Source organism: Plecotus auritus, assembly GCF_963455305.1.
Source record: "Plecotus auritus genome assembly, chromosome: 8".
In the NCBI taxonomy this organism is placed as follows: Eukaryota; Metazoa; Chordata; class Mammalia; order Chiroptera; family Vespertilionidae; genus Plecotus; species Plecotus auritus.
The window spans coordinates 155701227-155724900 of NC_137782.1; the positions used below are offsets into that span (position 1 = coordinate 155701227).

Here is a 23674-nt window from a genome sequence, read left to right on the forward strand (position 1 = left end):
TGTACATTTGCAATGATGCAGTCACATAACCTCAGGCGTTTGGTGAAGAAATGCAGTCTGGGAGTCGACTGGCAGGTTCCTCCTATCGCCACGCGGCAAAGGCTTTGCATAACACATCAAGGTCTCCTGCTCAGGATTCCTCCTCCCCCTCCTTCTGGCAGCACGTACAGCAAACTGCCATGTGAAAGGCACAGAAGCTTGTCTTAATCTGAGCAAATCAGCAGCTTTCGGAAACTGCAGGAAAATGAAGCATCAGAGAAAGTGGAAATTGCCCCTAATGACAGCTCAGAAAATGGGGCTGATTAGGCAAACTGTGTGCCCCTGCGTCGCAGTGAATATCCGGAGTCATGATCACCAATTACTGCCATCAGCCTCCCAGGGCACCCTGCTCGCCTGTTTGGCGGTCAAACTCAATAGGTATTCGAATGGATTTTGGAGCCAGGCAGGCCTGGGTGGATATAAAGCCTGGCTTTCTTTGCTGTAAAAATTTGTGGAGGTTGCTCAGCTTCTCTGAACCTTGCTTTCCTCATCTGTCAAGGGGGATGACAAGAGTGTCTACCTCATGAGATTATGGAAATTAAATCAGATAAGGCATGTCAAGTGCCCTGCCCCACCTGTAGGAAGTCCTCAGCAATGCAGCGGTGAGTATGCACTGTAGCTGAGGGGATAACAGCACAGACATTGGGCTTAGGGAAACTTGGCTCCACCAATCACCTGTTTAGCTTGGTGCAGGTTACCCGACCTCTCCACACGTCTGTTTCTTCAACTGAGGCAGGACTGAAGCATAACACCTACTTCTCACTTATCAAACCAGGATAATAGAGCCCCCACCTCATGGAGTTGTCATGAGGATTAAAACAGTGAATGGAGGCAAAGTGCTTAGCACAGTGATGATGGCGATGGTCATGACGGTGATAATGATGGTGATCGCTAGCGATGAGATGGTGCTTGGAGAGCCCTTCACACCCAGTCTGGTTCCAGAGCCTGGGCTCTTAGCCATCCTGTTACACGAACTCTCATAAATGCTCAGTCTAATTACTGCAATGATTACTGACGAGGGAGATGTGGCTGAGCACCAGCATGTGTGAAAATGACTTTGAGGATGTGGTTGGCAGTAAGTTCGATGGGAGTCATGTCGGGTGTAATGAGGTGGAGACAATTTTCAGTTACTTTTTTTCAGTACAGGCATCACAGGCAGAGAGACGCAGAAGTGGGACCAGAGAAGGACCAGATGGCCAGTTCCCGGCATGAGAATAGCCGAGGACCTGCGGATGTGCTGCCTGAAGAGGAAATTACTTGGGGTGACATGATAGCTGCCTTCCAAGGCCTGGAGCCTGCTCTGTAGGGACCCAAGAACTAGCCCAGGTGGGGCTCAGCTCTGGGTAGACAGATTTCAGTTCAATATCAGGAAGGCATTTCTGACATGCTGACCCAGGATGGACAGTGAACTTTCCGTCCCGGGGGCACCTGAGTGCTGGCAGACCCCACATTTCTGGGATTCAAATACTGGACAGGTAGATGGTGGTTGGAGAAGATAAGATCCTTTCCAACTGTGACGTTCCAGGGCTGAGGGCCACTGGCTCACATAACAACGAAGCAGGTTGCTCCCTTCAAGGATGCACGGTAATATCTGGTTATTTCTCTCCTACCTCTTTTTTTTTTTTTTTTTTAATAATGTATTTTTAAAAATACATTTTTATTGATTTCAGAGAGGAAGGGAGAGGGAGAGAGAGATAAAAACATCAATGATGAGAGAGAATCATTGATCGGCCGCCTCCTTCGCCTACCGGCAACCCAGGCATGTGCCCTTGACCGGAACCAAACCCAGGACCCCTCAGTCCACAGGCGGACACTCTATCCACTGAGCCAAACCAGTTAGGTTCTCCTACCTCTTTTTAAAGCCAAACTTTTAGCTTGTCTTATCTACAGAGGCCATTGGCTGAGAGCTGCTTTTTGTAGAATGACAATGGCTTTTGATAAGAGAGGGCAAGTGGGGTGTGTGAAGCATGAGGGGGAGAGAAATAAAAGTAGCTAAGAGGGCGGCAGGAAGACACGGGGTTGCTGGGGAGGGGAGCAAATGGGGACAAATAGGTGCCAAAAAGGAAAAAACAACAAAGTCCCTGGAGCCTAGACAGCTTTATAGAGCCTTTAAACAGCCACTCAAAGCGTGAGGTGGACCCAGCACCACATCCCTTAGGGATGGTTAGACATGTGGACCCACAGGCTCCACCCCAGGCCAACTGAGTCAGAATCTGCATATTAACAAGTTCCCCGGATCTGTGTGCACATTCCAGGTGAAGGGCACCGATGTGGGGATCATCTAAGGGAGAGCCAGGCTCAGGCGTGCTGAGCATTCATCTCAGGAAAAAAAGGGAGGGGAGGCACGCTGGGGCGATGGGAAGAGCGCGGGAGTCTGGTCTCCATGGGGACGGCCCAGCTGTGCTTCCAGCCCAGCTGCTCCAATTATGTCTCCTTATCTAGTCAGGTTCAGAACAGTCCGTCAAATCTGCGCAAGGAAGCAGAGGTACTGGGGCTCCCGGCACAGGTACTCACGTGACTCCTAATTAAGCCATCTTGGTGAAATCATCTCTAGAATGCCTGTTATTATTTTAGGAAACAACATCAAGAGAATGATAATTAAAAGCAACGCCCTGGGTGGGGATTTTGACTTCATTCCAGTGGTTGGCAAGTAAAGCACCTTGGATTTTTTGTGAAGTCACATTTCTGTAAATGTTCACAGATCACACAATGCCAAAGCTTGCCTCTGCTGCGGGTCTGCCCTTTCCTCTGCCGATGCTTTTTGGGTTTGCTGCTTTATCCGGCTGCTGTTTTTTTCTTTTTCTTCCCACTGAGTATTTTCTGATTTTACTTTGACTTGCAGTGGGGGAGGGCATGCTAAACCCAGGTGCATGGTGTTTTCAGATAAGAAGGTAATTTTACACTTCACGGTTGGGCAGAAGATTTTCATGCAGAGAATTTTTCCATCCTAGACTCCCATCAACATGGCATCCAGGGATTTGCTGCCATTTGAAAGCTACCCGCGGTCTGACTGCAGACTTCCTGCAGGGCCTGCTGTTAGACCTGCCCCCTCCTGAGTGCCCTGTTCTCCAGGGCCCCTGCCATGGCACCCATCGGGTCCCTCAGGTCCTCTGCTACCTGCCGGGGCCCACTGTCTCTGGGCTACTTGGTTAGTGACACTCTTATTGACTTACCTTACACCCTGTCCTGCTGCCCCTCCTACATGACAAAACCCCAACTTGGGATCATCCCACAATCCGCCTTCTCGGCTCCTCACTCCATGCTGCTGAGAGAAACGGGGAAAACCCATGGAAGCACCCACTGAGGCGACTGCCAGTTCATGGTCTCAGTCTCCACCTGCATTCTCCGCACCCCCAGACAAACATTGTACTTGCCCCCCCATCAGCTCCTCTCCCCCTAAAAAACCTCTCCCTTGGTCCTGCATCTCTACCGTATGGAGGCACCTTCTCTTCTTCCTTTCACAAAATGTTGAAAGCATAGTCAACCCCGTGGCTTCTAGATGTGCAGATTCCCAGGTCTATTCTAAAGCAAATGAACCAGAATCTCTGGGTGGGGCCTGGAATTCAGTATTCAAGGACGTTGCCTTCCTTAGGAACTGCTCATTGGCCTGTACTCCCTGACTCTCCTCACATTCACTTACTCCTCCAATTGTCACAGGCGAGCATCTAACCACTGCACTCTGTGAAATGGGGTCAGCAGGAACAGCCACTACAGCCCACGTATGCCCCGGCCTGACCTCTCTGGAATACGGCTGCTGTCAGTCTTTCCAAGACTTCTGGTCACCCTTTCCCCTCTTTGCCTCTTCTGGTCATTTCCCTTGTGCTTTTAGTGTGAGCCTTTCTTGCACCTTAAATATTGGTGGTGTTTTTCTTGGGTTCCCCTGGGTGCAATCCTTAGACCATTGCTCTTCTCAACCTAAGGTTCCTCCCTGGGAAATCCACATGGCTTTCTCTACAAAGTACATGTTGATTAAATTCTCCTGTTCTCCTTTGTCTCCTAACATTGTACCCATCTAATTGCTTGCTGGACATCACTGGATGCCCCACAGGCACCTTAATCTCAAATATTTTCTAAACCAAATCCATAGCTCTCCCAGTCTCTGCCGACCTCTATCCTGCCCCCATGCCAGCTCCACCTTCTCCTTTTTCCTCCTCCCCCTCCCCCCCCTCCTCCTCCTCCTCTATTTATGACTCAATAGCTCCATGTCTACTGGAGCTGTCTAGAAACCTAGGAGTCGTCATACAACCTTTCTGTTTCTACCACATTCAATTCAGGCCTCCTGATTTTACCTCTTAAATTCTGTTATAAAACTACTGTGCTTCCATCTGCCCTCTAGTTTAAGTCCTCATCTCTGGCTTGAACTACTAAAATAGCCTCTTCAGCCCTAGCTGGTTTGGCTCAGTGAATAGAGAGTCAGTCAGCCTGTAGACTGAAGGGTCCCGGGTTCTATTCCGGTCAAGGGCACTGGGTTCTATTCCAGGTTGCGGGCTCGATCCTCAGTGAGGGGCGTGCAGGAGGCAGCGGATCAATGATTTTCTTTCATCATTGTTGTTTCTCTCTCTCTCTTCCTCTCCCTTCTTCTCTGAAATCAATAAAAATATATTTAAAAAGAAATAAAACAGCCTCTTCACTGGTCTCCAGTGAAGCCCCACGCCCAACAGTTGCTGGGTGGTATTTCTAAAACACCAATCTTGCTAGGGCAATCCCCTGGCTTGAAACACTTCAAAGCACTCCATGATCTAAAGCTATGTCCCAGCTCCTTGGGATGACATAGAAGGTCCAATTGCAGGACTGGGACCGGGGCGAGGCAAGTGAGGACCTAGGGTGAAAAATTTAAGGACACACTCACTCTCAGGTGCTGACCCAGCAGGTACACAACCCTGAGAGTGAGTGCTGCCTTAAATGTTGCACACTAGGTGCTGCACATCTTTTGTATCCCCCTAACCCCACCCTGCCCACTGCTTCTCTAGCTTTTTGGATTGACAACGCATCCCCATCCCCACATTCTATGCTTTAGCACTCGCACTCTCCCTGTTGCTAGATCTTTACAGATACGAAGAAGCTTCTCGCAGCTCAGGGTGATCTCAAGCAGGCCTCCTCTACCCTGGCCTCTGTGCTCCCTTAGTCCTCTGGGCATTGTCTCTGTCACCGTGCTGACCACATGGCATGGTCTTCCAATGTGGCCTGGGCACATGAGAAGCTTCTCAAGTGCAGAGATAGCGTTCAGTCTTCTTTCTAGGACCAGTGCCTGGGGCAGCAGGAAGCAATCAGTAAGTGCTCTATCTATACTGTTAGCTGAGCTGTATGCAAGTCCGCTCTGGGAGCTCGCTTGAGTCAGCCTTCCTGCCCATGGTGCAAAGCCACGGTTGACTCTCAGCCCCTTCAAAATGCGGTGACCTCTAAGGATGGCTATGCGCCAGGTTATGAACTAGAGTCAGCCCCTGTCCAGACCCGGGGTCTGTTCAACGCTCTATTCACTGACAAACAACTCTCCTGACACATTTACTTAACGTTAGTCTGAAATTTTCATAGGAATTACACAATGCCTGGCTAAGTGCTAATTTCTGAGCTTCCTGCCAAATTCCCAGCGAGCTGGCTCAGGTTTACCAATCTCTCAGAGGTGATGTGTTTTCTAGCAGGGAGCACAGGAGCTTTGGGAGTTATTCTGGGCCCTCATAAAACTCTTCTTGGGATTTTTATAGAGTGTTTCAGTAATACACTCCCTTGAAGAGTATCACTGCTGGTGGAAGAGGTCCTTTGAGTTTCTTATTGAACCTCCCTCAGCACTGTTCAGGAGGGGCCTGTCAGAGAAGAAACAGCTCCCAGGTAAATAACATGCCATAAGATCCAATACCACGAGTTGCCCTTTTCCGTGTTAGTCAAGCCTTTTCTGAACTCTAGACTTATTTCTTTGAGGACAAGACCTGTGCTATATGCATGGCTGTATGTTTTCCATAGCTATTTTGCTCAAGATTGCTTCCCTAGGGCTAGCATAGTACCGGGCACACAGGAGGCACTTGATATGAGCTGGTGATGGGGAATGGGAAAAGAAGAAACTTGGGGAGTGGGCCTGGAGCTGCAGGGGCTTATCTGCAGAAGTGCAGAGCTAAGAGTGAAAACCAGAACACCACGCCCTGGCTTTCCACCTACACTGAGGTCCCAGCACGGCTGCCTGCTTCTACACTCTGCAGTAGGGGTGGGGAACATCCGGCCCGTGGGCCGAATAAGGCTCGAGAAATCATTTGGTCTGGCCCTGTCAAGGCATTAGGGGTAAGATAAATTAAATGTTTGACCAAATATAGCAGGCTAATCTTTAAGTGGATAATTTTGTATGGCTTGCGAATGATGTTATAAATATCCAAATGGCCCTTGGCAGAAAAAAGGTTCCTCATCCTGCTCTACAGATTGATGGCCAGGCCTGAAATCCTGATGGCACCTGGGGGCTGGTGGATACTGGAAAGCAATTTCATTCATCTGATCAAGCAGAAACAGAAAAGCTGGCTCTCCAAACCCAGAGCCCTGGCTGCTGTTGCTCCTCTGGGTGGGACTTGGGGGAAGTTACTTTTCTTCTTGGTGCACCATCTTCCCCCTCTAGCTAGCCTTCCAGCTCCCTTTAGAACATCTAATGGTGATTAACAACAACAACAATGAAGCAATTTAAAAACCACCCTGTCCTGGCAGGTGTGAGCCAGGAGGTCACAGGTTTGATTCACAGTCAGGGCACATGCCCAGGTTATGGGCTCAATCCCCAGTAGGGAGTGTGGAGGAAGCAGCCGATCAATTATTCTCTCTCATCATTGATGTTTCTATCTCTCTCCCCCTCTCCTTCCTCCCTGAAATCAATAAAAATATATTAAAAATAAAAAAAAACCACCCTGAAGATTATAAAAAGGAAAGCAAACTATTGCTATTCTCAAAAACGATGATGACACTAATGTGTAATAACACATAGCAGGACAACCATAAGCTATCATTACCTTGAGGGAGGTAAAAAGCCAGAAAACCCCTCTGTAGACTTAGATGACATGACCAACGCACACGGATTGACGGCCAGGCCTGAATTACAGAATTTCAGGGACTCGTGAATCCCTTGAAGTTCTCTCATCATCTTCCCAGACATACAAGTACGGACCCTGGTTGAGAAGATCTGGGTTAGAGGTTCCATGTGGTCTTTGAATCAGTGTCAGAAATTGATGGGACCTCAGAGTTCAATTCATGTAACCGCCATCTAATGAGACTTTACAGGTGAGCTTATGAGGCCTGAAGAGTTAGTTCTCAGGGCTGACCAAGGGCATCCTTGGTGGGTAGCAGAACCGAGACTTGCAGGCACCCAGGTTTAATGAATCTGTTATCCCACAGTATTGCTTTGGCGTATTATGTTGAAAACAAATGTAAAGAAGGAGAGGAGTAGAGAGAGACTGACTGGGGTGGGGGGGGTGGGGGGGGAGGGGCGGGGAGAGGAAGGAGCAGACTACACAGTCTGGCTATTGCTTGGTTTCATTTTGTGTTTAGCATAGATTAGTTTTCTAGCTTCAAGCCAAAGAGAACAAAGCCTGAGGCTCCCAACGTTGGCTCCGTAGGAAATTCTGATAGATCATCTGAGGTAGCCTCGTGGAGGGAAAGACAGGAGAGCTCTGGCACAAGATGAGCCCTAAACATCTATGTCACTACAAAACCCCGAGCTACAAAGAATCTACTGTGCCCAGGAAGTGGGGGAAAGATTTCTAAGGAGAAAATATGAGCTTTGAAGAAAGAGTAGGGGGTTAGCCCTGGCTGGGTGGCTCGGTTAGTTGGAGCATTGTCCTGTACACCAAAAGGTTGCGGGTTCGATCCCGGGTTGGGGAGGGTACAGGAGGCAACCAATTGATGTTTCTCTCTTACATTTATCTCTTTCTCTCTCTCCCCCTAAAATCAATAAAATTATATTCTTGGTGGGGATTTAAAAAAAAAAAAGAGTAGGGGGTTTATGCATCAAAGAAGGGGTGGGTGGTCCCTATAGGCGGGAGGGCCATTCTAAGCCAGGGTGGGGTGTGAGTGAGGCAGGGTGGGAGATGGGTCTGGAGGCAGCTGGTATTTGACCTGGGAGCCATCTAAGGGGTTTTTAAAGCTGAAGAGTATCAAAGTGAGACTTGCATTTTATTTTATTTTATTTTATTTTATTTTATTTTATTTTATTTTTTTTTTTTAGCTGATCCTTGTTTATTTTTTATTTTTTTTTTCAAATTTTTATTAAGGTATTATATGTGTACATATCTTACCATTACCCCCCACCCCCACCCCATTCCCATACATGCCCTCACCCCCCGAGACTTGCATTTTAGATAGATAACTTTAGTAACAGGATGGAAGATAGCTTTAAAGAGACCCTCCCTCCCCCCCCACCCAATTACAGTGCTATATAGTCCAGATTCATTTGTTCATTCACTGATCCCAATGAATGAAGCTCATAAAAGCCAGGCACTGATCTGGACAAGAAGACCCTAAACCAGGACAGTGGTTATGAAGATGGAGCCATAGAATCAATAGTACATATTGAGGAAGCAGATTTGAGAAATACTTGGGAGTTAAAGATCAGCAGGACCCGACGACTAACAATATCGGGTGGGTGGGGAAGGGGTGGGATTGAAAAGGAAAGAGGTAGCTTATTGATGGAAGGTTGAAAGAAATATGTCCAATATTTTAGAATTACATGATGTCTAAAGAAATTTTCTGGAAGAAGCTCCAGAAAGATGAAAATATGTAGATCAAAACAGACTTCCTCTGTGCCATCTTTGAACCAGGAGTCTACTTTGGAACTTGTTATTTCTCCAGAGCAGACACCCATACCTGCCCTAGGGAAGTAATTATAAACTGACTGAACTGTACGCTGCACCCAGAGAGCTTGAGATAAAATGCACAGATCTTGCTGGGTCTCCCCCCCACAGCCTACGGTAAGCCGTTCCTACCGAATTCTAATTTTGTCATAACGGGGTTGCTTTCATGTAATTTTAAAATGAGCTTTCAAAAACAGAGCAGCAAGAATAGCAAGTGAACACAGATGGGCTGGGGGAAAGAGTGGGCTCGGTTAATTTTTGTAAAAATAAAAGGTACCTTTTCTCAAGAAAGAGAAGAAGATGGGCTTTTGCTAATGCTATTTTAAGAGGCAAAGGACCTAGTCAAAGCATTCATTTTTTTATTTCTCAATTCCTTGTCTGCAGATAAAGAGCAGCAAAATTAAAAGAGAGGGAAAAAAAAGCTATGCGCTGTAAATGCCGTTAGGACACATGCTTAGCTCCACACTGTGCTGCCTGCGGCACATCAGAAATATCTTGCTGGGCAGGTTGCCCAGATCACCTCTCAGTCTCACCGTTGTGTAAGGCAAAAGGGTGACATGTAATATTTGCCACCCTGGGAACGAATCTGTCCCTGGAGAAACAGAGGGTTGCATTTTCTCACCTGCGCACAGTTAGCCAGCTTAGTATGAACAGGGCACCGGGGACCAGTTTCCCCTTTTGCCACAGGCAGGGCACTGGGCCCCGGTCCCGAAGCTAAACTGCTGGCATGGCAGCCCAGGGATCTGGGCCTGGAGCGCTCCCTCTCTGTGGACATCCCTTACATACCTGCCCTTCCTGGTACATGGCTTCCAGGAGTTCCAGCTCCGGGAAACTACAGGGACAGTCCTGACAACAACAATAACCACACACACACGCACACGCACACTACAGGGACAGCCCTGACAACAACAATAACCACACACACACACACACACACACACACACACACTCTCTCTCTCTCTCTCTCTCTCTCTCTCTCTCTCTCTCTCTCTCTACAGGGACAGCCCTGACAACAACAATAACCACACACACACACACACACACACACCCCCGCATGCACGCAAGAGGACTGAAGATGCCCAGTAACAGAGTGTGTGCCCATCCTAAGTAGTAGCAAATGCTTTATGGCCTGCAATTTGTTTTTAAGTAAGGAAAACAATTGCTTGGAAGAAGCAAAGCTAAACTAACTGCCAACATGCAAACCCAGCCTGACAGCTCAGCTGCAAACCTTGCTCCTGGTTTGCGGTGAAATGAGCCCTCAGCCTCGCAGACAGAGGCCTTCTGTCCGACACCACAGCACAGCCGAGAGGCACCTGAGAGCAAGGACCTTGTGCTCAAAACACCACTGCCGACTCCAGATACCTAGAATTCCACCCAGAGCAGTAGCTTCGGAAGCTAGCTGATGGATTCTATGCTGCTACTCAAACTATTTCCCCCCCGTCCCCCGTCCCCCCCCCCCCCCCCCCCCCCCCCGTCCTCAAAGAAAAACAAAATGCGGAGTCTCCCAGCCTAACAAAACACAGGGGATATTGTTCGCCTGTATTAGGAAGCCTCCAAGGCTGACAGAGTGGCAGAAATGTCTGATGGGGAAAATGGGGGTGACTTTAAATTACTTTAAAATACCCCCACACTGACGTGGGCATTTCCACGGGCTTGGGGAAGGGGCAGCCTCTTAATAATGAGCAGGGTGGAGAAGGGACGACAGTAGAAGCCATATAACACAGGCTGTTGTCTTCCATATTTTACATTCCCCCCAAAACTGCCTACAGGAAAAAGGCAGGAGCAAAGCTGGTGCCCAAGGCCGCCAGAGATCTGTGGGCTCTGCCTGGGGTGATGATCCCGATGGGGCTATACGTTTAAGACAAGGGGATTTCATCCTATGTGCTTGCTTTGGCTCCTGAAACTGTATGCCTTTCCCTTCTCTGTGCTAACATCCAGTCAATAAGCGGATGAGCTCTGGCCGGTTTGGCTCAGTGGATAAAGCGTCAGCCTGTGGACCGAAGGGTCCCAGGTTCGATTCCGGTCAAGGGCACATACCTTGGTTGCAGGCTCCTCCCCAGCCAGGGCCCTGGTTGAAGCTTGTGCAGGAGGCAACCCATCCATGTGCTTCTCTCACATGGATATTTCTCTCTGTGTTTCCCTCTCTCTTCCACTCTCTCTAAAAATCAATGGAAAAATATCCTTGGGTGAAGATTAAAACAACAATAAAACAAAACAAAAACGGATGGCAAACAAAACAGAGGCCCGGACTTCACCCCTCTCCCAAACACACACAAGGGAAGGTCCCTTTTTACTGAGTGCCTGGGCCACAGATTAGCTACTGTAAAATAAGGGGTGCTATTCTCTCCCGACAATGGGTTTGCCCATCACCTGACACATCATTTACCAAGTGTCTGTAACCAAGGAGAAAAACACCCCCAAAGTTTAGATCTGCATCAGCATTTCCTTCAAGATCTACTCAGGTGACAGCGTTTACGAAGGGCAAAGAGAAAGAAGGAGTTGAAAAACATAGTATAACTTAATAGTCACAGGAGGCAGGGGCCTGGGACTATTAAACATCTTTGTATTACAAGCTTAGAAGCCCGCCCAGGAGACTTGGCTGAAAGTCCATAGGAGGCTGACCAAATGAATCCAAGAAACTGCAATTGGTCATATTACACATTTGGGACAAGCCCACACAGAATTTGGGGGATGATTTGACAAAAGGCCTCAGGCTTAGAATGTGGCCCTGAGTGTCCTCCAAACCCGACCCAGTGCGCCTGCAGGAGGCGCCCTTTCAGACGTGCTCAGCACTCTCTGCTCCTGTGACACTGGGTGCAGTTAAGGAGTCCTGGGTTTCTTTCTTTTTTTTAAAAAAAAATAAATATTGTTCAGATTATTACAGATGTTCCTCTTTTTTTCCCCCATAGCTCCCCTCCACCTGATTCCCCACCCCACCCCATGCCCTTACCCCCCGCCACTGTCTTCATCCATAGGTGTAAGATTTTTGTCCAATCTCTTCCCGCACCCCTCACACTCCCTCCCGCCCCCCCCCCCCGAGAATTCAGTCCACTCCCTTTCTATGTCCCTGATTCTATTATATTTATCAGTCCATTCTGTTCATCAGATTTTTTATTCACTTGATTTTTAGACTCACTTGTTGGTAGGTATGTATTTGATGTCATTTTGTTGTTCATAATTTTTATCTTTACCTTTTGGTACCATAGTGATGAGAGACTTTTCTCTCTAGGAGTTCCAAGGAGGATTTTATGACCTTAGGAAGACAGATTTCAAAAACAAACACACACACACAAACAAGGATTTGGGGTAGAAAGAAAAGGATGGGGATGGGGAGCCAAGTAACTGATCGATGGCGTGAAAGCCATTCATATGCAAGGAGAGCAACGTTCATTGCCAACCTCTGCCTCTCAGTGGCTTTCATGAGAGAGTTCTAATGGGTTTGACGGGTGGAGGAAATAGCAGTAAAATGTTCTACTAAGAGCCTCATAGAATCACAGAATGTAAGAGATACAAGTGATCTTACAAATTATTCGTTCTCAATCATGAGTTTTATGATAAAATTTTCACTGGTCCACAGAAAACTGAGATATATTTGGATAATCTATCACACTTCTTTAAAAACCAAGATGAATTCAATTTAAAGGATTGTTCTTTAGTCTGAAATTAAAATTTCCCCAGTTTTGTCATATTAAAATAGTCTTTCTTTTATGAAAAGACAGTGATTATATATGGCAGTTTGGAATTTAAGAAATAAATGTAGTCTTTCTCTGTTCCTCATTATTATCACAATTAGTTTTTTAAAAAATGTATAGAAATATAACATACATACATCCCAATTAGTTTTAATATTCATATATATATATATATATATATATATATATATATATATATATATATGATAGTTTTCTAACTTTGGGCAAAATGAAAAGTTGGGCAACCCCAGATAAGTCTCCCAAATTGTTTTTTAAATAAAATCTACTGGCCCATAAAATTGGATTGAGTTCAACATCCCTCCTATTTGTGGAAAGGAAAATGAGAGCGTAGCGAGCTTAACTGTTAAAGCAGTATCCATACACGGAATGTCTCCTAGCTAGTTAACAGCAAAGCCAAGACCAGAGCCAGGGCTCTTGTCTCCCAGAGCCCGGAGCTCTTACATCCTACTCCACTTCACAGGTGTTCAATGCTGGTGGAGTCTAGAATTTGATCCTAAAACCACTTACAGTGCAAAACTGAGATAAAGCCCTGGCTGGGTAGCTCGGTAGGTGAGAGCATCGTTCTGCTATATCAAGGTTTCGGGTTTGATCCATGGTCAGGGCACATACAAGAAGCAACCAATGAATGCATAAGTGGAACAACAAATCAATGTTTCTCTCTCTCTCTCAAATCAATAAATAAAATAAAACAAAGATGAACACGATTTTACCGTATGCAGTCTGTTAGACTGCATGTGAAGCTCTGCTGTGCTTTGCCACAGTGATCTCTTACAGTCATGACAAATAATCTTTACACAGCATGAATTAATTACACATTTTTGTGTGATTTTATCTGATCAAAACTCAACGGACAGCATAATATTTTATAAATATACACAGATAAAGATGCACCCAGGTCATCACCTCTGCTTATAAGCTGCTTAGTTCATTTTCTTCCTTATCAGTCACAGAACAGCCGCCACCACTTGCAGTTCACAATGTATAGTTCGAATGCATCGATTCTGCATCTAGGACAAGATGGGCCAGCTTACTCAGGCCCGTCTATTGAGCTATGCCAATATCAAAAGATGGTACATGTCACCAAGACAAATATAAGAAAGCCTTTAAACCCAGCCCTGGCACCAGGAAAACATTCGACATTGTGATGCCAAAAATTTGAATCCCTTTATTCTGATTTCTCATTCTTATTCTAATTAGTTTCATAGTCACTGTATTTATGCGAGTTTCTAATTCCTGCTATTAACTGAAGTTGCTGTTTAGTATGCAGGCTCACATTCTTACCTTTCCCCTCCTACACATTTTGATCTGGCAGCCATAAACACAAACCCATTGTTTCAAAGAGGCCAAAGTAGAACAAAAGGTCTTACCTGAAGTAAGGCCGGTGCCCAATAAACTTAAAGTAATGTCTTGCTTAATGCCTTGGACTTGTTTTTTTTTTTTTTTTAATTTTGAAATAATTTTAGTTGTAAAAATAGTATATCTTTGTGTAGCCTTCACCCACCTTTCTCTAATGTTAATATCTTACATGACTTCGGTGCAAGATCACAACTAAGAAGTTTAATATGGGAACAGTGCTGTTAATTAAACTATAGACCTCACAGGAATTTCACCAGAGTTCCCTAATGCCCCTTTTCAGACTCGGGATCCAAACTGGAACCCCGCGTTGCATTTTGTTGTCACATCTCCTTGGTGGCTCCGCTGTGACCGTTCTTCAGTCTTTCTTTGACTTTCATGATCTTGATACTGCTGCGGAGTACTGCTCAATTATTTCGTAGTTGGGTTCATGGGCTATCTTCTCCTGGCTGGATTGAGGCTATGCATTTTTGACAGAATACCACACAAGTGATGTGCTTTTTCCGTGCAGCGTATGAGGGGGAATGCAGTGTCTAAATGTCTCAACACTGGTGATGTAAACCTTGTGTACACACACATCCATGAAGTTGGATTTTGGCAGCACCTTGCTTCCCCTTTTGATACTATGCACTCCCCGTTCCACCCCACCCCCCAGCTGTGTCCCAGAGGTGACTTATCTGAATTTGTCCTGCTCAGGCTACAACTCATCCTACTCTTCCCTCTTCTATCAAAAACCACGTGTTCTATCAGTGCCCTGCATTTGTGAGGTAACGTTCAGGTAAATTTATCTCTGCTAAGGTGCTAACAAGCAACAGATTTACATTTTATTTATTTATTTTTTCAGATTCACATTTTAGTAAAGGACTTCTGGACCCTAAGGCTCGGCTAGGATGACCAGAGGACCCCATGTGTTTGGGACTGTCCCCGTGTATGCCTGTTGCCCTGGCTTAATCAGTAATAGCACCCCCTTTCCCTCTCAAAAGGGTCCTGGTTTCTCTGTTTAATAATATGCCCACCCAACCTTAACCAAAATAAATGACTAATCATGGTAATCATAGGCATTTTGGTAGGCCAACAGGGAAAATAAATTTAGGTAAATGACGTTTTGATGTTTCTTGAATTGCTCCCCAGCTCTATATTCCTATAAAAAGTTAAAGTTCACCAACCTGTAGGAATCAGGGTTTCGTCCACAGGCAAAAAGGCATCAGCTTCTATAGTGACTTCATGGTCGTATATATTTGGGGAACCCTGGGAAGGAAGAGGTAGTTCTATTAAAGCTTAGTCTTATTTCATATATTTGCTCTATAACTTCTCTTGCAGAAATGTTTTCAGGCATTGACAAAAACGTTAGACATCCCATTTGACCTCTGAGACGGCTGATACGTTCCTTTAAGTGTGGGTAGACAGGGCCTCAAAATAGCAGCTGATACATTTGGGAGAAGCTTTGAAGCGTGACCCCAGCATGCATGTTCTTTACTAAATGAAAGTATAAAGGTGCAAAGTCAGGGAGACACCAGTAGTCTGAAAGCTTTTTGGATTTCGACTTCCTAGCAGAGGGGTTTTTTCCACCTTCCTCGCACGCCAGGAAGAACAGAAGAGCAAGGGTCGGTGACCCGTAGCCCACAGGGCTGGACGGCCAAGGCCTTGCCTCCAGGCTTGCCACAGGTGGGGCACGTCACCCTTTCTCTGGCCCAATTCCCTGCCACGTGCCAGGAGCCCGGGAGTCAGAACTGGGCTCCCTGCTTTAGAGCGTTGGTCCATCTCCATAGAGGCACCTGCTCTCCTGGGGGAGTCAAAGGCTGGTCAGTGGGCAGAGGCCTGTGTTCTAGTTCCAGCTCCCACTGAGTAGCCTGGGGGAGTCACGTAACCTCCTGGAATCTCATTTCCTCCCGTGTAAAACTGGGCTAACGGTGCCCCCACCTTTTCCAGGACTCTTCTGAAGGACAGGTTAGTAAAGACGTGTTGCGTTGCTTGCACATTGGAAGATACACATGTACGTTTCTAATTTAAGGGATTATTTTGATTATTAATAGGAGGTTTTTTTAAAGCTCCACAGCAGAAGATATGAAAAGGGAAACCTCAAAAATAAGCTAAACCAGTGGTCCTCAACTGGGGACGATTTTGCCCCACCGGGAAAAAATTTGACAATGTCCAGAGACATTTTTTTTTTAAAGGTAGACATTTTCTTTTCTTTTTTAAAAATATATTTTATTAATTTTTTACAGAGAGGAAGAGAGAGGGATAGATAGTTAGAAACATTGATGAGAGAGAAACATCGATCAGCTGCCTCCTGCACACTCCCCACTGGGGATGTGCCTGCAACCAAGGTATTGCCCTTGACCAGAATCGAACCTGGGACCCTTCAGTCTGCAGACTGACACTCTATCCACTGAGCCAAACCGGTTAGGGCCGGAGACATTTTTGATGGTTAAGACCGGGGGTGTTAATGCTAAAGGCATCTGGTGGGAAGAGACCAGGGATTCTGCTAAACACTCTACAATGCACAGGACAGCCCCCACCCCTGCAACAGGAATTACCTGGCCGAAATATCAATAGTGCCAAGACTGAGAAACCCTGAGCTAAGCAACACTGAAGGTTCTGCCGGGTTCGAGAAGTCAGCAGAGAGAGACACAGCACTGTGGTTAATGGAAAACAGGTTCTGTGGTCAGAAACAATCAAACGGAAAAGCGTGACCCCAGCATGCAAGATTTTAGAGATCTTGAGAATCTATGTTTAAACACGACAGAAACTGTTTTAATTGATCTACTAAGAAGGTCTGTTTCTGAGGAATATTTCTTGTAGCCTCCTGGCAGGCACATGCTGGGCAGGGGCAGGGATCGGTGGCAGGACAGGCTGGGGCAGAGGTTTCTCCTCTGCTTACACTATCTTAGCCACTTGTTTGGCCCCTGTTCTGACCTGGGAAGGCAGGTCCAAGATGGGAGGGGCCTAGGGCAGCTGGAGGCCAGAGGGGTCATCGCCTGTGTAGCTCTCCCTACTGCCATCCGCTCATGGCTCAGGGGTACAGCCCCAAGCAGGCCTCTAGGACTGAACGGTGTCTCTTCCCTGATGAGGGAAGAGAATTTGAGACTGTGTCCTTGGCTCTACCTGTTCAATGCTCAGTTCCAGTTTGAGTAGTATCCCATTACGTGAATACATCACAACTTGTTTACCTATTCTCCTGTGGACGGACTTTTGAGTTGTTCCAGTTTTTTACTATTACGAATAAAGGTGCTTAGGAATTTCCTTTTTCTGTTTGTTTTTTAACATTAAGGCAGAAAGAAAATGATTCACTATGAAAATCACACACCAAATAAACTGATGAGTCTGAGATGTTAGCAAGAAGCCAGGGAGGAGACGGAAAAAACCTTTATTGGGCACCATTAGGTCCTACTGGTTACTGGGTCACCGAGCAGCACTAACATTCCTCCACTGAAGGGAAGCATGCTTCACTTTCTGGCTCCTCTGACCTGGAATAATGCAATGATCCACTCTGATGGAATATTTCTGTTAGCTTCATTTCCTTCCAGGCGGATGAAAATTTGGCAAGGAGTGCTGATTCACAAACAGAACTCAGTCCATCTCTGAGCTCAGTGTTTGTTTTGGTGAACTTGGCTTGGCTGGGCCTAGTCTGTGACATTAACCATTTACAGAGTTCACTGTGGCCTGCGTGGGCTTTAAAGACTTCTTTTGTGCATTGTCACTGCCACTGTCTTAATTCAGCTCTTATCGCCTCTAGCAGGAATAACAGACGCTGTTGGTTACTACCCAACCAAGCCATAGTAACTGCCTTACCAGCACCCTCCCTCTCCCCTGGGAGAACCCTGGCCTGTTACTTTACCCTGTGCTAGGTTATAGATTCAGGGGAAGGATCCCGACCCTGGTCCCAGAGGGCTAATCCTGATTGGTCTAAGCCAGTGGTCGGCAAACTCATTAGTCAACAGAGCCAAATATCAACAGTACAATGATTGAAATTTCTTTTGAGAGCCACATTTTTTAAACTTAAACTTCTCCTAACGCCACTTCTTCAAAATAGACTCGCCCAGGCCGTGGTATTTTGTGGAAGAGCCACACACAAGGGGCCAAAGAGCCGCATGTGGCTCGCGAGCCGCAGTTTGCCGACCACAGGTCTAAGCCAATCCGGGTGGTCTAATTCCCTTGTTGGTGATTGGGTTGGACAGGGCACAGGGCACACTTTTGGCCAGCAACATGTAGGAAAAGTCTGGAGGGGAGCTTCTGGGGGAAAGTTTTGCTTGTTCTTAAAAATGGAACATGAGCAATATGAAGAAAAAGGAAGAGGTCTTTTTTGTCTCTGGAAGTGACTATCTGAAGAGGTGGTTTCTAGATCTGTGACAACCATCTTGTGACCATGAGGGGACAGCTGAAGGCGAAGGCCACAACACTGGAGAAGCAGAATGGAAAGACGGGGAACCTGGGTCCTTCGTGACTACCTCCCCAGCCCTCCGGACCAGAGTTACTGCTTGTCACCGCACGTTCCCCCAGGCTTGCTCTCACTGCTCTTTAGGTGAAGTTTCAGCAAGAAACATGTTCTCCCAGTTTTGTGTTAGGCGAAGGCAGGAACAGCGATAAAGAAGAAAACGCAAACAACCTACAACCCACATAACTCTTCCATTCTCTGAAAAACAGAGTTCTCTCTTCCTCCCAGGCCCCCAATACTCAAATTTAGAAGCGATGAGTCAAAGCTTGGCCCCAAGTAGAACAAACATACTATTAAATTACTAGTAAAGAAAACAAACAAAAGGAGAAAATATATAAGATGAGCTGATTACCTTAAATACCAAGTTTTGACCTATTTCCCTGGGGAGGGTTTAAGATGCATGATAATGTGTCTGTGGGTAGGGCAAGAGATATTTTGAAAATGCAGAGGGCCCTTGACCTCAGGCCTAGTGACTGACCATCCACTTTTCACTGAGAGCCCCGGAGGCTGACAACCCCTGCCCACCCTCAACCCTGGAACTAGTGGTTGTGGATTCAAGCTGCACTTACTAAGACAGTTACAGAAGGGAGTTGACACTGACCACCCTTCTAGGTGGGGCCTGTGATCTGAGAAACTCTTCAGCCTATGTTAAGAGATTCAGAAATACCTGTCACTTCAGGGATGGGAAGGGTGTAAAATTCTGGTCAGGAGGGTTCTCTGCCAGGTAAATAGGAAGAGCCTCAGTGAATCGTACATTTCCATGAAGTCTCCTCCATTGGAACACATTGGCAGATGTGATACTTCACACATAATTTCTCTCTCTATTCCTGAATCTATTCCTTTAGACCACCCCTGCTTATAAAAATTGGATGTCTAAGTATATAAAAATGTGGAAAACAGTAAAAAAATAACCATGATCTGCTACCTACATTAAACCATGAATACTTTGTTCTATTTTTGTCAAGTTTCTTTCTGAACTTATTTTGAAAAGTAGGGCCTTTATGTTCATCATTGCAGAGTCTTTTATGGCTGGGTGTGTTTGTTTTGCTTTTGTGTTTTTGGTGTGTCTTTAAGATCTCAAGAAAGATGGTGGAAGTTCCTGAAGATAAGGAGAGAGCAAGTGAAGAAACATCTTCCTTATTTTTAAAGGGAGAACTTTGGAAAGTATATAAGAACCAATTAACTCATGCTATTTGAAAAGATCCTAGGGAAAAAAATCAGCAGATCATCAGCAAACTCCTAAAAGAGTGTGAAAATGCAAGCTATTACTAGCTGGCTGTGAACATCATCTCTCGATAGAAAATCATGCCAAAGCGAGTGATTCAAGTACAGTAGACGCTGATGAGTTCTTCAGATGAACAGGAAGTAATAGATATAATCTGTAGAATTTAGCTAAGCTTTTTGCATTCTGTCTCACACAATCGCCTCCTCAACAAGCTAAATTATTAGCATTAGGAGGGAAGGAGGTAATTTAGAAATTACTTAATGGAGGTTGTAATGTCTCTACCCCACACTTAGGGTAGGCTGCACAGTAGGAGCACACAAATATTCTCAGCATATCTAAAGGGCTTGGGCAGGCAGAGCACATTCCCAAAGGTCCAAGGGTAGAAAGCACTTTTCTTGAAAGTCATTTTTTAGGGGAAGGGGGTGTAGGAGTGAGTAGGTGAAGCAAATGTAAGTACATGTTGCTAGATGAGAGGGCATTCTTAAAAGACCCTGTTAGTTACCTGAGCATATGGGAAACATAGTTCTCTTGGCAGTAGAACATACTCATCCTATCTTTCCCTATAACTCTCATTTATTGAGCACCTACTATGAGCCAGATGCTTTGCTGGGCACTGTCATCATCATGGGGGTGACCCCACCACCAGGGTAATTTCATGCTGTGTTGGTCTCTCCAGTCACTCCTCCAGCTCATTCCACAAAGCACATCGCAGGAGAGAAGAGGCAAGGTCACTCACCTGGCCTGCCAGGTTGAAGTAAGAATGGTTGGTCAGGTTGACGGGTGTGGTCTGACTGGCCTGCGCTCGATAGTTGATCACGAGCTCCCCACCATCCAGCGTGTATGTTACCCAGACTTTTAACTCCCCAGGGTAACCTTCCTCACCATCTGGACTGACCCGGGAGAACTGGACGCCATTCGACAGCACCTGAGGGGTCCAGAGGACCTAAAAAAACAGTGTTTTCAAAGCTGTTTAGTCACTCCAATCCCAAGCTAAATGCCACGTTTCAATATTAAAGACAACTGATCCCAGGAAGGGAGACGATGATACAACCCATAAGGTTGAAAATAATAGCCTAGATTTTAATTATTCTAAAATTCTGTTTCAAACAGAATTGGAGAGAAAAGGAATTTTCTCTTTACCTACTCACACTTCCCATACTCTTTTCCCCTGAATTTATACATATGTGTCTACAATATTTTCTTCCCCTACTTTGAGACTTTTTTGTTGTTGAAATCTTAGCAGCACATTCTGAGTGTCATATAGCGATATCTGCTATCTGCTAATAGTATTAAAAATAACTTTGCCCAGCTGGTAAGGCTCAGTGGTTGAACATCCATCTGTGAACCTAGAGGTTACGGGCTTGATTCCCAGTCAGGGCACATGCCTGGGTTGCAGGCTCAATCCCCAGTGAGGGGAGTTCAGGGGGCACTTTGGCAGACATGAGACTGTCATTGTTGAGTGCTCACCAGCCACTGACCTGGTGCTTTTACGTAAATCATTTCACAAGGTAAGGATTTGGTGGGACCAAAAAAATTATCATCTTTGCAGGTCAAAATAGTTGAACAGTGGCAATTTCACATGGTTCCAATTAATATTATTACTCTTGCCAGGGCCAGCCTGACAGGTTGAACCAGGCTGAGGTAGGGAGGTGGGAATTGAGAAAAGAAAGAAAGACAGAAGAGCGGGATCGGGAGGACTACAGGTCATCAAGAGACTGCAGCCAGTTTATTAACTGCATAATGCCTTTAAACACAAAACACTGAATAGGAGGTCTGTCAAGAGGAATGTATTCTTTGTTCCTCTTAATCTCTAAGGGAGAGACAGAGCAGAAGGACAAATTCTCAGTACAGCAAATCTCAGTAAATAGTTACAGACTTCTTGGTAAGCTATGAAAGGTTGCTCTCATTCTACTGATAACCGCCATCCAAACAAGCCTGGGAAAACTGTGTGGGTAGGGGACCCAGCCTTGCTAGTCCCTTCAGGTGCAAGGACCGTGTCTGCTTACACCCGGTCTCCAACATACTCCCATTTTACAGATGAGTAAATTGAGTTCAGTGGAGTTAACTTGCTCACTTCTACCTCCCACATCCCAGGGGAGCGGAGTAGAAACCTTTAATACTTCATGCCCACTGTTTAAAGTGGGGAGGGGAGGGGTGTCAAGTCATACATGTAATTAGTGACACAGCTAGGATTCAAATTCAGGGTCTACATTATAACACATCTTGGTTTCAGTGGATGTTTTGTTCAAATCTCCATGAGCATATGATTTTTAAAAAGGAAATAAAGAATTCAAATGAAAAAAAAATCTCTATGAGTTGAGGCCAAACACTGTCATTCCAAATGGACTTGAAAGATAACAAGTCCTGAGGAATGGCCATGAGCCCAGGCTCTGCCCCCGCCCCCCCTTCCTGGCTGCACCTCTCAGTGACATTTGCCAGGAAGGCGAACCCAGCGGGAACGGAGGACTCTGCCTTCACCGACGGTGAAAGCAGCTGGTATCTGAAACAAGTTCACTGACCTTAGAAACAAATTAATTTTACACCCTAATTACCTCCCAGGAAGGTTGAATTTTCAACACACTGAACACATAAAGCCCGTCATATATGTGATTAAAGAAAGAAAAAAAGAAACTCCCAAATGGAAAATTTTAGGAATAAAAAACTTGAAATGTTCTTAATTTGCTACCTTGTTTTTCTCCTTTAGAGAAAAAACACAATGGAAAGATTTTTGTGTAAACCAATATGATCAGATAAGTATAATACCGTGGGAAGTATAATTCCCATTCATGCAAGGATTTCCCTGGCCCTATAGTTTCCAAATTTCCAGAAAATTTCCTGATTTGCACCTTTAGGCCTACTTATCCCATTTCTAATCCTGTCAGGTTCTTCAGATTTCATCTTTGGAAAACACATACCTCCAAAAGAACAATTATTCCATAACTGTTGAGACCAAGCACAGCGGAAAACAAAGTTCATCTGATACTGCTCGTGGTACTATATCAAAACCTACTGTTCAGCCCTAACCGGTTTGGCTCAGTGGATAGAGCGTTGGCCTGCGGACTGAAAGGTACCAGGTTCGATTCTGGTCAAGGGCATGTACCTTGGTTGCAGGCACATCCCCAATGGGAGGTGTGCAGGAGGCAGCTGATGGATGTTTCTAACTATCCCTCTCTCTTGTTCTCTGTAAAAAAATCAATAAAATATATTTTTAAAAAAACACCAAAAACCTACTGTTCAGAAATTTTCCATAATAACATTCCAAGTGTTTCCCCACTTCTCTATGGGCTGTTGCACAGCCATTCTCTCCAATATCAACACAGTGAATGAAATGCTATTCTTTCTTCAAGGGCAGTTCAAATCCCACCTCCCCCGTTGCTATGTATTTGTCCATACCCAGTTCCTCTATCACACCACTGGCGTCTATATTATGGGCTTATACCAGTTGTTTATGGAAGGGTCCCGCTCCCTCACTCTACTGTGAGCCTCAGGAAGCCCCATCCTATGGTGTGCCCTGGTTCACAGAAGGGGCCCTGTAGGCACATTGCATTCAAGAATATGTATACATGTACACTCGCCATTTGCTACGTTCACACAGGGCATACGTGTTAAGCGACACCACAGAAAGTACCACCATGGGGGAGAGGGAACAGGAACGAGCAGGAGCAAGGTGCTGTTCTGAGGCTCCGCTCAAGATCCCTGTCCACACAGAGCTGGGCCTAACTTCTTGGTTGTGGTTTGCCCACGGACTGGGCATATGCCAGAGACCCTCTGGCTCTGTGCCTCCCTGGCATGAGGACGCCCATCGTTGAGGAAAAGGGAACTGACGGGGCAGTCTGGTTCTGGGCCACAGACAGGAAGCTGGTGGGACAGGGGTAGCAGGGTAACCAACTTCCTTCTCCGGGACAGGTGGCGGTCAGGGGCAGAAAAACTGTGGTCCTTAGCTGCACATGTGTTCCTGTCTTCTCTGGCTCTTCTCTAGGAAATCACCTGGTGGTGTGTAGGGAGTGGTTATAGGGTTAAGCCTCAGACTGACCTGCTGGCAAAGCCGCAATCAAGTCCCAGCTTAGAGGGCACAGCCCTCTTAGCATAATTAAGC

General features: G+C 45.9%; 1 protein-coding gene across 2 annotated transcripts in view; it reads right to left on the bottom strand.

The window, feature by feature from the left end:
* GALM (galactose mutarotase) overlaps positions 1-23674 on the bottom strand; it is a 47729-nt gene that overhangs the window by 11515 nt on the left and 12540 nt on the right. Inside the window, exons 3-4 of one of the 2 annotated variants that reach the window (XM_080684808.1) lie at positions 20315-20521; positions 15085-15166 (exon numbers count right to left, since the gene is read on the bottom strand). In XM_080684808.1, coding sequence (XP_080540934.1) covers positions 15085-15166; positions 20315-20521 — 289 coding nt within the window. The remainder of the gene's footprint in view (positions 1-15084; positions 15167-20314; positions 20522-23674) is intronic. The other variant, XM_080684809.1, reaches the window with a different exon arrangement.